Here is a 16,397-nt window from a genome sequence, read left to right on the forward strand (position 1 = left end):
CAGAAAATAGGTTTACAGGAGTGGCCTTTCCGTTGTTTCACATTTTAATGGCAATGCTCTGCATGTCATACTGTACTCGGCAATAAATGAGCAGAGGGTTTAAATCTCTCCCCTGATACAAGGAACGGCTCCCCTGTGTCAGCTGCATCTATGCCTTGATTTTACACAACTTGCGCGCTGATGGGGATTTTAGTATTTAGCTTCAGCAAACACCGACACTGAAAATGCAGCAAGGGAAATGAAGATTTGAGGCACTGTTTTTTAGCTGGACTTGCCCTTGTGGCGATTCCTGGTTTTTACGTGTTTGTTTTTGTTGTCGGTTAGTGCAGTTCTCTGGTTATTTTTCTGTGCGCGCATTTCCATTTCTATACGGCTTCCCCTATACGTGCAGGGGAGGGGGATGGGCTGTGGCAGGGAGATCAGGATGGCTCTGGTTAACCTCCCGGGCTCCATGCAGCCGGCCCACGTCCTTCTGCTTACGCGGCAACGTCTTTCAGATCTCGGAGCGGAATTATTTTTAGACCATGAAGGTGTATCTGGCTGGTGCATTTAGATTTCATGTCATGGCTTCCTTTTCCTGCTCTCAGGTTTCTCCCACTCGGCCTTCACCTTCGGTATCGAGAGCCACATCAGCCAGTCCAACATCAACGGAACGCTAGTGCCACCTGCCGCGCTCATCTCCATCCTCCAAAAGGGGCTCCAGTATGTCGAGGCTGAGATCAGCATCAACGAAGTAAGTACCCCCGGTAGCCCCGGTACCCCCGCCACCGCCCGCACCTGTTGCACCACCCACTGGCACACCGGGGCTTGCGAAGCGACACGTCCCAACAGCCCAGAGACACAAGCCACCACTCTGCAATTTCTCTTGAGCTGGTTTAGTTTTGTTCCTCATGCTTTGCCCTATGCCCAGCAGAGAGAGAGACGTATTTCAATTTTTAGCTGTGGCCTTCTTTGCACTGCTTAACTGAGTATTAATGGTGTTTCTGCTACCCCAGTCAATAAATCCAGGGTGCACAGGTTCTTGCACCAAACAAGAAAATGCCTCTGTGTTTACAGTCTTACGTTTTCAAGGACACAGCAGAATTTGGCAGGAAAAGCCTGCAGTGTAGGTGACAACTTCACTCCCTGACGCCTGCTATCAAGCTATGAGAAGCCTGATCAAAATCCATGGAGGTCACTGGAGAGGTTCTGTTTGATTTCAGTGACTTTAGCTCAGATCATATAAGACCAGGCATCCTCCTCCCATGAACACAGCAAAACAGTTGTGTGTAAATTCTGACCCTGGCTGGGGCACTGGTTGTCTGTGGGGATTGTATGAGCAGCCACAAAATGTCTCTGTTCTCCTTGAACTGCCAGCGGAAACAAAGAGGGGATGGAGGAAAAGCCAGCAGTTTTGCTCTGCCAGCCTTAAAGGCATGGTGCTTCGAGAGGGAGTGAAGCATGACAGATAAGCAAGTACTGCATTACAAAATATTTACCATAGATATTCATAATTGACAGAGATCTGTAATAAATATTAATACATAAAAAGCTATTGCTTTTTCCTCTATAGCTGAATGTAGCATGTGAACAGCTTGGGTGAGAACAAAGGAATATAAAATAGAGAAAAGGTTGTTGTTTGCAGTGTGTAGTTTGGAAACTCATTTGTTTTTCTCGCTGACATTCTATGTGGTTTTCTTTTTATGACTCAATGCTGTGTTTAAGAGTTGTGTATGTGTTATTTTTTAATTGGGGCAATGACATTTGACATTCATGCCAAGCTGCACTTTGATGCAGTTGTAATAACAAACCAGCATTAGGAATCTCTCCCAATTTGCTGCTACTTAACATTTTGCCCTGTGCTTGAAATTGGAGCTACACAGTTAGAAACTTTCAGCCATGAACAGCACCTACCAGTTCAGGTCATATGACAGCTATAGGGGTCTGCTCCTGTGCATCCAGCTTCAGAATTGACCTCTGTTGAGAGAATAATCTAAAAATACATGTGTTGTCACCATTAAGATTTATGTTGCTCTCATCGTGGTTTGATTCTGTTCAAATACATACTGTTAAGTTCATTACAGCAAAGCAGAGGCCATGCCTGCTACGTCTGAACGCCAATAAGGGCTACATATGTGCTTCTCTATGTGTATTACTTAAAAGCAGCGAGTAATCAGTGAGGCTGTAAACTCTTGTGTGCAAAATCTACGTATTGTTTGTGCTATGTTAAAGGGCAGTCATGGAAATAGTCCAGTGAGCAGTTTTACAGTGAAAAATGTACGATGCCAAAATCCATTGGCAAACATTTTTTTCATTGTGTAGCAAGGATTTGAGCCAGGATTCAAATAAATGTTGGTAGAGACATTTACATTAAAAATGTTGAGGAGAAAGAGAGCTTACATTTTTCTTCTCTAATGACTCTTTCCTCCTTTTTCTTCCCCATGAGGAAACAAATACGTATTATCTTAATATTGTAATTGTAAGGGGTAATTCAAAGACTAGTCCAACAGAAGCATGCTAGTCAGCCAAACGGCTATTTTTCTTTATTAGTTATTGTTATCTATTGAAAATTATATTGTTTCCCAGCGACTTCATCTATCCATATCCTGATCTTATCTGCTGTTCCTCAAACACAAATCTTTCACTGCTGAGTCTTGATTATTTCAAAGAATTAAAGGGAGTTTGCAGAAGATCAGTAAAATGGGACTTTACGGAGGCTACTAAAGCCTTTTTCCTATGTTTAAGATAATAAGAAAGTGAAAGTGAAGCAAAGCTAAGTAGATATAGCGGTTGTTGACCTGGGTCTATATTAAGTCTTAAAAAACAGCCCTTAAAGGTTAAGTCAATTGGTTGTTAAACCTGAAGCCTAATTTATGGAAATCAAAATGAAAGACATAATTATTATGAATAAAACTAGCAGAATAAAGGAAAAATAATGGTAAAGCAGCCCTGGACAATCAGCTACAACTGGTGGAGCTGGGCTGTTGAATGCCGTCTAAGAAACCACTGAATTTGTGCATACGCCTTGTTTTGGCTGAGGTTCATTATTCATCAGCTGCTTCTATTCCTGTGCCCCTGCAAGTGCAGGAAGACAAACAATTCAACCAAAGTCTGTTTGCCTTTGTCATAGCTTTAACCATGACTCTTTTTTTCCAAATACAAAACAAAGAGAAAGTTTCTGTCATCAGTCAGACTTTTTTTTTTTTCCATAGCATAGTTTTTTTGCTTCTGTAAAGACTATATGCCTGAATTTTCTATAAAATTCCAATAAATGACTTATTCACCGAACAGATTTCTAAGTGGAACATGAGTAACACCATCACGGATCTGAGAGAGAGGCGGTCCGTAGTAATGTGGTGCTGTTGGTTAAGTCAAAGTGCAGTATCTTCACACAACCTGGTTTTGTTTCTTTATATCATTACCTCTTTGTCGACCTCAGTGGTGAAGATCCTAAACTTGCAGTTTCACTTCTGCTCCATTTTCCCTGCAGGATGGTACAGTATTTGACGGCAGGCCGATAGAATCACTGTCTCTGATAGACGCGGTGATGCCTGATGTTGTTCAGACCCGGCAGCAAGCATTCAGAGAGAAACTAGCTCAGCAACAAGCCAGTGCAGCGGCAGCAGCGGCAGCAACGGCAGCAACAGCGGGAGCTACGACGACTGCTGTTTCCCAGCAGAACACACCAAAGAACGGAGAAGCCACTGTGAATGGAGAGGAGAATGGGGCACATGCAATAAGTAAGCCAGCCCATGCAGCTGCTTGCCACTACTGGGTGATTTGAGTTTCAGTGATACTCTTATACTTACTTGGCATCTTCAAGGGAGCTCAGGGAGTTCTCAGGCATCTGGAAGAACTCGGGGGAATCATTTCAGGAGGGCAGGGTATTTCTAGAAAGACTGCTCAGTAAAAATCATGTTTCACATCACAGTGCTGTTTTACTCATGTCCTCTCAGAATCCAAAAACTTCAGATACCTTCAGAATTGCAAATTAAAGGCAGTATCAAGAAGTGGAGCTGTATGCTCTCTCCTTGGAGCAGGCTACCCAGGCTTCATTAACATTGTGAGCTTTATAGGTGCTGTTAGATATCTGATAGAAGTTGGGAGAAGCTGTAGCCACAGTTGGTCATTTTGGCCAGGCTAGGAGGGAGATGGCTTAAGAGGCTGGGACCTAGAAGCCGTATGTTGTGTAAATGAAGCATGGCCAGAGCATAACCTTGAGCACTAACTATCCAGTGGTCATCCGTAGCCTTGGCATGGTCCTTGGCCCAGTTTGGCCTATACCAGCTGTCCATTCTTGAACAGCATGGCCAAGCACAGAATAGGGAGTTGCACATACCGAGGGCCGTTCCCAGCAGACAGCTCGGATGCAGCCAACCTGTCTTGGAGACAGAGGAAAGAGTTCCTCGCCTTTTTATTTATTAGCACATTCTTAGTCATACAGTCCACTGCAGATATCTGATTGAAGGTCCTACCTTCCCAAGATTTCCTTAGTCTGTGGGAACAGTCAGTTCTCAAGAGCTCTGAATCCACCTTTGTTTATTGGTGGTGGCAGGAGACTGCGCTCGTCTCTTAGACATCTGAAGTCAGACATATAAAACAAGGAGTGGACATTCCTGCATGTGTAACTAGATCGTGACAACTGCGCTAACATTGTGGGGCAGATATGATTAATGGTTCTGGTTTCTGTGTGCAAGCTATATTAAGGCACTGGCTAACTTCTGAAGTGAGACCTTAATGCCTGATTGCCTTCCCAGGAAATTCTAGAGGAACGTGCATGGCAGGTTTTGTAGGAAGCCCTGATAGCTCTTTGGCTTAGACGGGTAACAGATCAGGACTGTAGTCATGTCACCGATTGCCTTCCCGGGAAATTCTAGAGGAACGTGCGTGGCAGGTTTTGTAGGAAGCCCCGATAGCTCTTTGGCTTAGACAGGTAACAGATCAGGACTGTAGTCATGTCACAGATGTTATTTGTTCTGCAGTGTAGATACCTTTATCTGTCCCCATCTTCTCTTTGATCTGAATAGATTCCTCTGTGGGTCACTAAGAAAAATGCTTTCAAACCAAGTTTTTCTTCAGAGGATTCCAGTTAGACAGGATAGTTTCCCCCAATAAAACTGCAATGATTTAAATTACATTTTTCCTTTGAGAATGTAATTGTATAAAAGCTCTGAAAATGTTGAAAATATTAATCTGGTTTTAGACTATGGATTGCTTATGTTTTACTTCCAACTGACCCTTTGTTTTGAAATTGAACTTATTTCATGTGTGAAGGGTTGCAAACAGAAATGAAAGCACTTTTAAATGTATCAAACACTGACATTTTGTTTGTTGACACTTTCTTTCAGCTGATTTGTGAAAATTTTGGGAGAATGTCTTCCTGTCTCAGGACCAAAAAAATCAAATTCTTAAGGTAGAAAACTGATTATCAGTTCAGCACTAATACAGAACCGCTCAGACTTACTTCCTTCTGATCTGAAGAAACACACATGCTATTGTATTAGTAACAGGAAAGCCTTGTGGATCAGTTCAGATGTATGACCACGCTCTACGCCTTGATTTCTCAGATCTGCCTTTTTATTAGTAAAAAATAATAATTCTCACAGCAATTTTTAATAGAAAGGTTTTCACAAACAGTTGCAGACCTTTTTTGGAGTATTGAGGAGAAGTCCTGTATGACTTAATATCATCCAGTAGCTCTTCTCTGGAGCAGGAAGCAAGACCATGGCGCTGTGTTGTCCAGTACAATTTCACAGAGGCAGGGTACGTGCCAATCAATGAGATCCTCTACCAGACAGCAAATTTCAAAGCATTACAGTGGCTAAGCAGCCTACCAGGCAAGCAGAGTAACTGAGGAGTGGTGATGGGAAGGCAGAAAGTCCTCGAGGAGGAGCTGGCCAACTGGCACGTGTTGTTGGCAACTACTGTTGTGCCAGTTGGTCATCGTGGGTGAGGAGGTGAGCTCAGCAATTTAAGGAGAAGGAGGCTTTGGAGGGAAGGCGGTGAGAAATGCAGGGACAGCCGACTCTGATTTGTGTGCCTCCCTCACCTTGGCAGGACTATAACCTTTCTGTCTGCGGCATTCGGATGGTACCAGCAAGGTGGTGTAGCACAACTGCAGATGAGGATTACACATGGGAGATGCACACAGAACTGCAAAGCTGGCATTCTCACCCTTGAACAGACCTGTTTATTTAAACACCAAGAGATCTGCCTCTTTAATTAGCAGAAACGACTAGAAATAAAGATTAATATATCTAGCTGGCAATTTGGGTCTGATTAACACTCTTACAATTGTACTTCCCTCTCTTGTGGTAAAGTTATAAAAATAGTTACGTTAATGAAATAGCAAAAAGGTCATACCCTTCCTTTTCATTGCTTACGCAGGCCAAACTGTATATCCAGACTTACCTTTTCCCTTATCACCGCGTTCAGAGGGGCTGTTTAGGATAGACTAAGACGAAAGATCTGGCAAGAGCTTAGCTTAGGACAAAAGGTTTAGGGTAGGACAAAAGTTTAGGATAGGGTGTAAAATGGCTTAGATAAGGACACAAGGTTTAGGACAGGTAGGACAAAAGTTTAGGATAGGGTGTAACTATAAATCTTCCCCAAAAAGTGCTAATATATTTAATGTTACATGATATATTTTTGTATGTGGTGTTATCAATATAATATGATATGATAGGGTGATTTGATTTAAGAAAGGGAAGAGACAGAAAAAAATCTGACAGCGGTTTGAGGTGCAAATTCAAATACTAAATAAATAAAATCACTGCCTTCTCTTACTGCTTCCTGAGTAATATTTTCAGCTTTGAGTCACTTTAAAAATTAGTAGAAAAAATAAAAATCGGCATGTAGAAATGGAGCCAAACTTTGGATTGTTTTCCAACTCAAATATTTTTAGCGTCATTTGTTTCATTATATTTGCAAGGATTGGCTTGGGTTTAAGAAAAATAAAGCTCTGGAAAAAAGGCTGAGCCCAGTTCCTTTATTATAACTACAGCCTTAAAGACCAACTTCAGCGAAGGGCCTGTCAAAGATTTAAGTAAAAAAACACATTTCCTGATAAAAGACAGGGTTAGCAGTGGTAAGATCTTAAAAATACATCTTTTTTAATTTGGAGAAGATAGAGAGTTAATATTACTCAATGGTGTGTTAGAATTATTTTTTTCTTTTTTTAAACAATATTTTTGGCAAATATGACTTTTGATTTCCAGTGATTTGGGATTTTTAATACATTTGAGGAAAAAAATTAGAAGAATACAGTGTAGACTTAACCAAAGATCCTCTGACCTTTAGAAAATAGTTTTCCATGTGACCTGCAGATTTAAGTTTTTCACCTATGAGGGTCTGTTGCACTTGGTAGAACTGTCCTTTCTTTCAGAGACCCCCTCAGAGGCATTCTTTGTGCAAATGAGGTCTTAACCGAGAGCTTTCTGCTCTGGAGATACTTTTTAAGAAAGGAGCCTGTTCTTGATGGTTACTGCATCTTACTTACCTGTTTATTCTCGTTGCCCATGCACACATTGTAGCCGCTTCCATAGGAAAGCCAAACTCTCAGATGAGACCAGGGCTGACAAGAGCTCGTGCTGTGTAAGGGACTCGGCACTCTTACGAGGGTGCCGTCTCGTGCTCAGGGCGTTTTGCAGTCGTTTGTTATCATAGTCGTATCCGTTTTGTATTGCTAGTGTCTATCTGAATCAGGAGAGCCTGATACAGTATTGCAAGAGCATGAACTGTCCTGTTTGTACAAAGGGGTATTTTGAGTTTTGTGCTGAACAGTGACACTAAATATGAATGTTCCTGACTACTGATGAAAATAGGAAGAAAATGCATATAATGTGAACATTTGTGAATGATTTCTGAATGACTTCTCATCTTTCCCTCCCTTTTCTCCTGAACCACCAAAGCTGTAGTGTCAAAATCATTACTGAAGACAGTAGAAAATAGTCCTGCAGGTATTTCGTTGCTCCCAGAGGCCAGTCAGTCTTGTATGTAGTAATGCAGGTATCAGCCGGTCAAGGTTTCTTTTTCACAGCATGACTATTTGTGGGTTTTTTTCACCGCAGTTAATAACATTCAAAGTGTGTATCTAGGTTCCTCCATCTGGTCATGTACAAATGAAAAACATTTCTAAGTATCAGATGGCTTTGGTCTGATAGCACCTCGTGATGCTGGGACCTTGGTGTAATGCTGCTTCCAAACTGTCATTTGGTTTTACTCGAGAGCAAAGAGCAGCTGTGTCTTTAGAGCCAGGCAGGTAACAGTAGGATCGTATGTGTAGCATCTCATTTAAATTTTTCAAATTAAAATACTTGAAAGATCTTCTTGATTTACCCCCAGCTTCCAACTCACACTGTGAACAGGACACAGATGAATGCATAGCCATTACCGTGCTGCTGTTTTTCTCATGAAAATATGCTTTAAACGTGGTGATTCAGTGCTGTGCTGAGAAATAGAGGATTGTGAGTTCTAGACTTGTATCTTCTGGTGGGTTTTAGTAGTGCTTTGCTCTTCACTGCCCTGAAAGCTCAGAATATCATATCAGAGTTCCCAGCTGCTAGTGTCAGGCTAAATCTCGAGTACTAGTATATCTTGACAGTATTAATTTTAGTAGTTATACACATAGGGTATGCTTAATATAGGGACTCAGCATAGGCGTAGATTTTCAAATAGGCATTTGTAATATGTTTAGTTTTATGCAACAAGTCCATAGGTAAGAAGTATAGTTAAAAATATAGATACTTGGAATCAGAAATGTGAGCTGTGAAACTACTGTTAGTTTTCTCATTTTGATACTCAGTGCTATGCAACTCATTGAATTCCAGGGGAATTCCATTCCATTCCGTTCCATCTATGGGTAGATATGGCACAGACATAGTTACCAGGGTACCTAACCAAATATGCAATGAGAAGTGCTATTCGTGTGACTCGGCATAAATTAGACAGAGCAAAACAGGGTATTTGAAAGCCTGGGTAAGAGTAGAAATCTGGAGATCTTCCTTCCGATGGCAGTTGTGCAGCGTCACTGTCTGTTTTGCCAGTCAATGGGCAAGAGCTGAGCAGAGCTTGAGTATCAGGACAGATGGCTGATTTTAAATGCTATAAACATGTGGCAATAAAGGAGCATAATTATTCCACTTGCAAACCTATGGATCTCCATATGTGATTAAAGAATGACTAGCTAAAAGACTTAACCCAGAAAGAGAACTTGCATGTCGATCACTCGGAGCAGATCAGCTGGCCGAGGCACCGATGAGATAACAGGAGGCTGCCTTTGGACCTGCTTTCTGCAAAATGGGCTACACTCCTGTGTGTAACATCTGCTGTCTGCTCCATCAGTGCGTTACCTGTCCTTGGCTGGTGTCTTGTTCGCAGAGGATAATAACCTTGCGTTGCTGCCAGGAAGTGTAGTTTGAGCTGAATGAGGAAGATTTATACTGAAGCAATGAAAATCTGGAGTGAAAACATTGTTCGTGATGCAAATTGGAATGAATTGCTGCCACTAAGAGAAATTCATCATTTTAAATTCACATTTTTTTTCCTTAAGGAAGTAAAAGAGCTTTATAAAAACAAAGTTGCTTAGACTGCAGTCTAAAGAACTCCAGAATTACAGCATGTAGGTTAAGTATATCTATGCCTCCGTTGGTACCTTTGCATATATCACGATAGCCTTGAGAAGGTGATCACTCACTGTTTCCCTGCCGTGCTCAGTGAATGAGGCCCTTCCTCGGCATATTCTTCATCTGTGAGTACCACACATATTACTTACAGGGCACTGTGTAGGAAAATGTATGTGCTGTATGTTACTTTTTTAAAAGAACAGCGTAAAGCTTTTCTCAAATGTGGCCATCTGCTATTTTAATAAATCTGTAAGTCATTTTTAATGAAGCCAGCTTCAAAAAAAAATGATACTGAAATAAATGCAAGCTGGTTTGTGGAAGAAAAGCTATGTGCATTTATACAAATGTTTGGGAAAGCTCTATATTTTGAGGAAATATCATAAATTTGGATCATCATAGGGAAGAAAATAGAGTAATGTGGTCAGTGACACAACACAGATTATTGTTCATAGTGTCTACATTGCTGTAAGCTTTAGGCCATGGGTAGCCAGCTTGTTTTTTAAAGCAGATCTAACGGCATCTTGCAAACTACTTATTCTGATCTCTCTCCTTACAGATAATCATTCAAAGCCAATGGAAATTGACGGGGATGTTGAAATTCCTCCTAACAAAGCAACAGTCCTTCGGGGCCATGAATCAGAGGTGTTCATCTGTGCTTGGAACCCTGTCAGTGACCTGCTAGCATCTGGGTAAGTCCCTGACTGAAACCAGCTGCTGCAATTAGAATATATTTCGAGATGCAAGAACTTGCGAGTGTGTACTAGAGATGAACGAGGATTCTCTTCACTGTTTTTTCAGCCTGCTACTGGTTTCTTCAGCACTGCTGTACCTGTGTAGCTGTTAAGTAATTATACGGTGACGCAGAATATGAAGCATTTGCACATTTAAGATGTGCACTCTGTGGCCCTGAATACACATAAATTTTTTAAAAGGTTTTTAAAATAACTATGGATAACTGTCAGAGTATTTGAAGTTTGCGTAATCTACTCCTACTGCTCTTAGTAAATGGTTCACATTGGGGTCTCAGAAAGTTTCTGTCACCCGTGTTTTCTTTTTAAAAGTATGGAGACTCTAAACCAGAGTTCTCTTTGGCTATGTCTGCATTAGCGTGGTGCACAAACAGGAGTACATCGGTGGAGCAAAGCTATTGTGTGAGGACCTCATGTCGCCATTGTTGGTATGGCATAGGGCGGCTTCAGGCTGGACCTACTTTTATCCGATGAGCTGAATGTTAAGGAGTGGTTTGGGGGCATGTTTTGGTTTAGTGTCACTGGAAAGGAGTCTAGTTTGTGTTCTGCAGGACTGCTCAGCAATGACAACCGAAGCATGGTAAGTGGGACAATCAGAAGATTGACTTACAAAAAAGCATTTTTGATCCAAACAAAAATGCTAATGTAAACATACCCCGAGAGCTATAAACAGACACTGTTGGAATCTGTGTTTGTTCATGCTTGAAGTTAAACCTTAAAACGAAGGCTAAATTTAAGAAGTCTAGCTGGGAACGTGGAGGAAAGCTGATATAAGTTAAAGGAGATAAATGAGTCTTCGTCACTTAAAGTTGCTTAGCAGTATCGGAACACATTTCTTACAAGGAAGAGGAGAGTCTTTATTTTATTTCCAACTTTTTGCAAGATCATCAGAATAGTCTTCCTATCTTTGTTGACTTAATACATAAAAACAAGGAATTAGAGTGCAAACGGAAGAGAATAAATAGGAAAAATAAATACCAGGTTGCATAAACAGGACAAGATCTCTAAGAGAATGAAGACAAAAGTTTCCAAAGAATAATTTCAGATAACAAACTGGATTTTTAGAAAACAGAATCCTGCGGAATATGCTTCATTTCTGGAATGTCCAGGCCTGGACGTCCAGCATCTGTAGAATTAAGTATCTTCATTTATTAATTTTAAATGGATATAGTGGTAGAATTGCAAAAACTGTATGTAGGGTTTTTGGATGAAAAACTTTGGGTTTCACCTCTTTTTTATCATAGGCTCAGCGGGTCTTCTGGTTTGTGATAAGGTCCCTGGGTGATGCCATGATACAGACAAGAGCAGCAATAGCAGCCATGCTCCTATGCCGTGCATTTGCTGGATTTTCTGCTAACCGTATTCCTCTACCCACTCAGTTTTCTAGTGTCTCAGGCAATATTGCTTGGCAGTATTACTAATCCCTAACGAATTATTATTAGGAAGGGAAGTCCTGCTCATTAAGGTCAGTCTCCAGTTAAAATAGGCAAGTGTAAAACAGTTATTTCACACAGATTGTCCTCTTCCCAGCATACAGTTGAGTGAGCCATAAAAAGAGATTTATTTGATGTATAAATAAATAAAAGTTAGGCTTGACAGATGTGGAAGAACTAAGCATATGATACTACTTAATTGTCCCAGCCCAAATCTGAGGGGATGTTTTCAAGGAAAAGCAAGCAAATCAAGGGAAGGCAAAGAATCTGTGATGTGAAGGAAATGTTACTGCCTACATAACGACTTGTAAGTCAACATCAAATGATCCTGAACGAACATGCTCCTGTACTACTACTCTAACTTTTCAATGTATGCCTAAATGCTTTGACTACCCATAGATGTTAAATCATGGCCTAATAGTGAAGAAAACCTCGAACTAAGAAGAATTTGGTTAACCTCATTGAATTGTTTTCATGGCTGTTCCTTATTAAAGATGAAAATCTAGAGAAGGTTTCATAAAATCTGGAAGAGCTTTCCCATAGTGGGGACAAACTTAATTAGAATTTCATGGGCTGTCTTGAGGTCAATAGCTCTCATTTACGATCAAATGAAGGGACTGTATTTGTTGATACAATAGGTCTCCTTTAGCTCTGTCATCCTAAGCAATATACTTTTTAGTAGTAAACTTATCCATTATGGTTATTTATTTGAATTCTGTGGAGAACAGCACACACCCACATTATTATTGAAAGGAAAAGTGGTGGGGAGCAAGGATACCATACAGAATTATTCTTTAGGGACACCTGCTGGCGCCTGAGATGAAGTGAAGATGCTACTTTATTCTGGAGAATATCTGCACAGCTGAAATTAGGCATCTACTCAAGCGCTCTGTCCCTCTGCAGGTACCTACCATCTCTCAACTCATTACATAGGGAGTTAAGACTCTTAAGTATAGGTGCTCAGACCTCATCTGTTGGCTTTAGCGTTGGTAACTACTTCTGGGTGTCTGCCTCACCTCCCTGCCAGTACTTGCCATACCGGACTGCTTCCCTAGGATCTGTGGTTCAGTCGTAGCGTGCATAGTTTGGACAGCGAACCATTTAATAAAGCAGAGTATATACTGCAGCGACCGAGGTGTTTAACTTTGCTGCAGGGTGCTGAGCGCTGGTAGATGCATCCCTGGGACAGTGGTATCTTACACAGCTGGAGGTAAACCTGGAGGGTGATAATCAGAAGCATTAGTCAGATGTCTAAGATAGAGGAGTACCTTCTCTCTATCCCTTCAATTAAGTTTTACCCTTTGGTGTAATAGGTCTTTCTTAATAAGCTTTGCTACTGGTTTTGGAAGCACTTAAATACATGCATGGTTAGAAAGTGCAGTCAGGTTCTGTGTCTCATGCAGACTGATTAATGGCAATGCAATGAAAATGCAAATAATTTAGATGCATGTGCATCTTGAGCAGATTTCAGCCTGCTCATAAGAAACAAAGTATGTGATGCAGTTAGCCTTCAGGTAACGCAGCAGTCAGTGCCTGATGAAGCTTACATGGCTGAAATGGCATAGAGTGCACAGAAGAAAATTAAACCAAAGGAAGAGGGCTGAGTGACTGATTATGCCACTGTACAAAGAAGCAGTTGAGATGTCTGGTATAATAATAGCGCAAGCTCTCATCTAGAGGTAAACTGTGTGTTATGGCACCAATTAAACAAGGAGGAGAAATTCCCCAGGACCTGTAGTATGCTACAGTTCTGTTTGTCCTTTACAAAGTAATGCTTCAAAAAAGAAAACCGCAGTTAGTCTGATGCACAAACACCAAATTGTTAGATTCTATAATAACCATATTGTGCTGCCCGGTCTGTAGTTTTCTTCTGGTTTCCCATCTGCCTGATTGTACCCATCTGTTGTCTTCTTAAAAAACACAGATAAGAACCTAACTATTAAATAAAGGAAATAACACATTTGTTCTGTTTATAAAGTGCCTAGCACAATCGAATCTCAATTCATGGCAAAGTATTTTCTTCAAGCCTTGTTATACAAGCAATAAATTTTTCTAACAATTAGCAGCAGTTTAGACAGCAACCTGATGTAATTTTCAAAGCACTAAAAGAATGATGCAGGTTCACAACCTAATCTGAAGCAAGCTGTGTAAGGGGATTTGTTTGTAGAATGAATTACCCAAAACTAGAGCATTGGTTTCCAGATTTAGTGAGTATCCCACGGACAGAAAGAAATTTTGATATTTGATGTCTCATCTACCAATTGCTACGATTTTTTAGGCTGTGCAAGCTAGCACAGGAGTATATACTCTGTGGACTTTGCAAAGGGCTATTTAAAAAAAAAACAACAAACAATAGAGACAGGATTTTCTCTGATTGAATAGCCAGAAAAACTATGCTTTCCAGCTCAGCTGCTCTTCCTCCACCACACCCAGAAACCTTAATGTGGAGGATGGAGAAGACTAAAGATACCAGTGAAGGCTATCAAAGGCATGACTGGAACCAGATGCCTATAAGAAGAATGCTTAGATGTTATGAATGGAAGCATTAGAATAGTATGCACAGTAAAGTGCATACATACAGCCATGTGAGAGGATTAATTACCCTTTATGAAGGAAATCAACATTCCAAAACAGCTAATTGCATGTAGTGTTTTGGACAGGTTAAAAAAAAAAAAAAAGTGGGTGCTTGGCTAAATCTCAAGATTTGGCCATTCCTGACCATAATTCCAGTTTTGCTTTTAAAAGCCAATTGTCTTCCTCTTCAAAGTTTGATTTCTTCCATGAGATATCTTTCAATATGTTTTAATTTTATGGCACATGTAAATTGTTACAGATGGTTACGTTCCCTGGGTAGTGCAGAAACCCACTACAGCTACATCCACATTAGTAAACTCACCGTGCCTGGGAATATTCCTAGGCGCTGAGGCCAACTGGCACAGAACAACTGGTGTCTCTGCTAGCAAACTAGCCTGGCTGCCAAGCAAACTGCACGTTGGGAATCGTCTCTGGATCTTGTAAGCACCAAGCCATGCCCAGGAGTTATTCAGAGAGAACATCAGGGCCCTGAGCAAGAGTGCTAATTAAAACAGGCCAAAATCTGGCCAGGGGATAACCTGTCAGTTTGCTAGTGTAAGGTCGTCATGGTCCAGTGACCCAGAGAGTTCCTGAAAATAACTGAATTTCCCAGTATGGAAGTGAGTGGACTGTGAATGTCAGGGCTGCTAGAGCCTTGAACTCCAAAAGCTTTTCCAGTTGAATTTAGGATGTTTCTGTCAGCATGGTCAACTGCTGCTTCCAAGAGCGTGCTCTGTGCTGTTACATCCAGCCATGCCCTTCAAGTAATTCTCCGAGCCGTGAAGCAGAGGGACCTGGCCGCATTCCCAAAGCCCAGCAGTAGGTTTTTTCGCTTATCTTTGCTGATCTATATTAGCCTCTTTCACACAGGGGAACTTTGTCTCTTGCAGAGTGCTCCATGTACCTTTGCTCTCCCTAGTCAGCAAAATAATTAGCTATAAAAGCTGTTGTCCAAGATCTTTCACTTATGGCTATGTCTCTCAGAAGCAAGAAAGGATGTTTCTAGGCTATGTCCTGTCGTCATCTCTGGGGTTTATGTAATACTTTGAGTGACTGTATTCCTCCTATCAGTGGTTTAGGATCCACTGTGAATTACCTTTCTGAATAATCCTTTTGAATTACCGGGTTGAGGGGTCTGATTTCACACACCACCGCCCTAACCAGTGCCAGGTGTTAATTCTGCTAACTGTAGGTGCTTATTCAGTAGCAGGTGACTTTAGCGAGACCAGTTTCCCCATTGCAGCAAATCCGTTAATGCAAAGTGATCAGCTATTAGGTGAGGTCTACTTGAATAACCTGCTGCAGAGAGCAATGTTGTGAAATCCATGGGACAGAGATCTGCCTCTGGATACCTCTGAGGCACTTCCCTCTACTGACTGCCTTGGAAGCGCAAGCGCTTACTTTAAGAGATCTGCTTTATTAAGGAAGAATTAGATGTATAAATTATAAGGAGGGGTTTCCTTCCTTTTTGTGCTTTTAATAATCTCTTTTAAAATAAAATAATAAAAAGTAACTTCTTTGAGCCAGAAGTATTAAATATGCATTAGCAATATTGCATATCAAAATAACAGTGATTAGAGGACTTGCGGCTGAAGATTAGAAGTACCAAGGTTCAGCAAACACCTTGCAGATTTCCTTACCCAACTGCAGCTGTTTTAACCTCTGTGCTGACAGTTACGGAATGGAGATTTTATGTGTCACAAATAAAATTCTGCAAACATTTGTCCACTTCGATTCATGATTATACCGGTGCTGGAGAACATGAAATAAAATTCTTTCAGAACTAGTCTTCCTAAATTTGGCAGTACTTCACCGTAGTGCAGAACAGTATACCTATTACTCAAGTGTTCATGATTTGCATGTTGGAATGAGCTGCTTTATCATGCAGATAGAAATGCTTCTGTGGGCTAAGGAGATTAAATATCTTTCTGAATTGTGCTTGAACTATGGTCCTCTAATAAGGCAGGGTTCACTGAATCATTCAACAGAAGTCAGAATACTTTCCAGAGCAGAGAATACTCCTTCTCCCACCCCCCCCC

The 16,397-nt window shown here is 41.0% G+C and overlaps 1 protein-coding gene across 1 annotated transcript in view; it reads left to right on the plus strand.

Annotated features, from left to right (window-relative positions):
- Positions 1-587: 587 nt before the first annotated feature.
- LOC104158981 (F-box-like/WD repeat-containing protein TBL1X) overlaps positions 588-16,397 on the plus strand; it is a gene marked incomplete at its 5' end in the record, with an annotated part of 35,335 nt that continues 19,525 nt past the window's right edge. Inside the window, 3 exons of the mRNA XM_009696772.1 lie at positions 588-733; positions 3,470-3,719; positions 10,159-10,291. Coding sequence (XP_009695074.1) covers positions 588-733; positions 3,470-3,719; positions 10,159-10,291 — 529 coding nt within the window. The remainder of the gene's footprint in view (positions 734-3,469; positions 3,720-10,158; positions 10,292-16,397) is intronic.

Source organism: Cariama cristata, unplaced genomic scaffold (assembly GCF_000690535.1).
Source record: "Cariama cristata isolate BGI_N322 unplaced genomic scaffold, ASM69053v1 scaffold2413, whole genome shotgun sequence".
Taxonomy (NCBI): domain Eukaryota; kingdom Metazoa; phylum Chordata; class Aves; order Cariamiformes; family Cariamidae; genus Cariama; species Cariama cristata.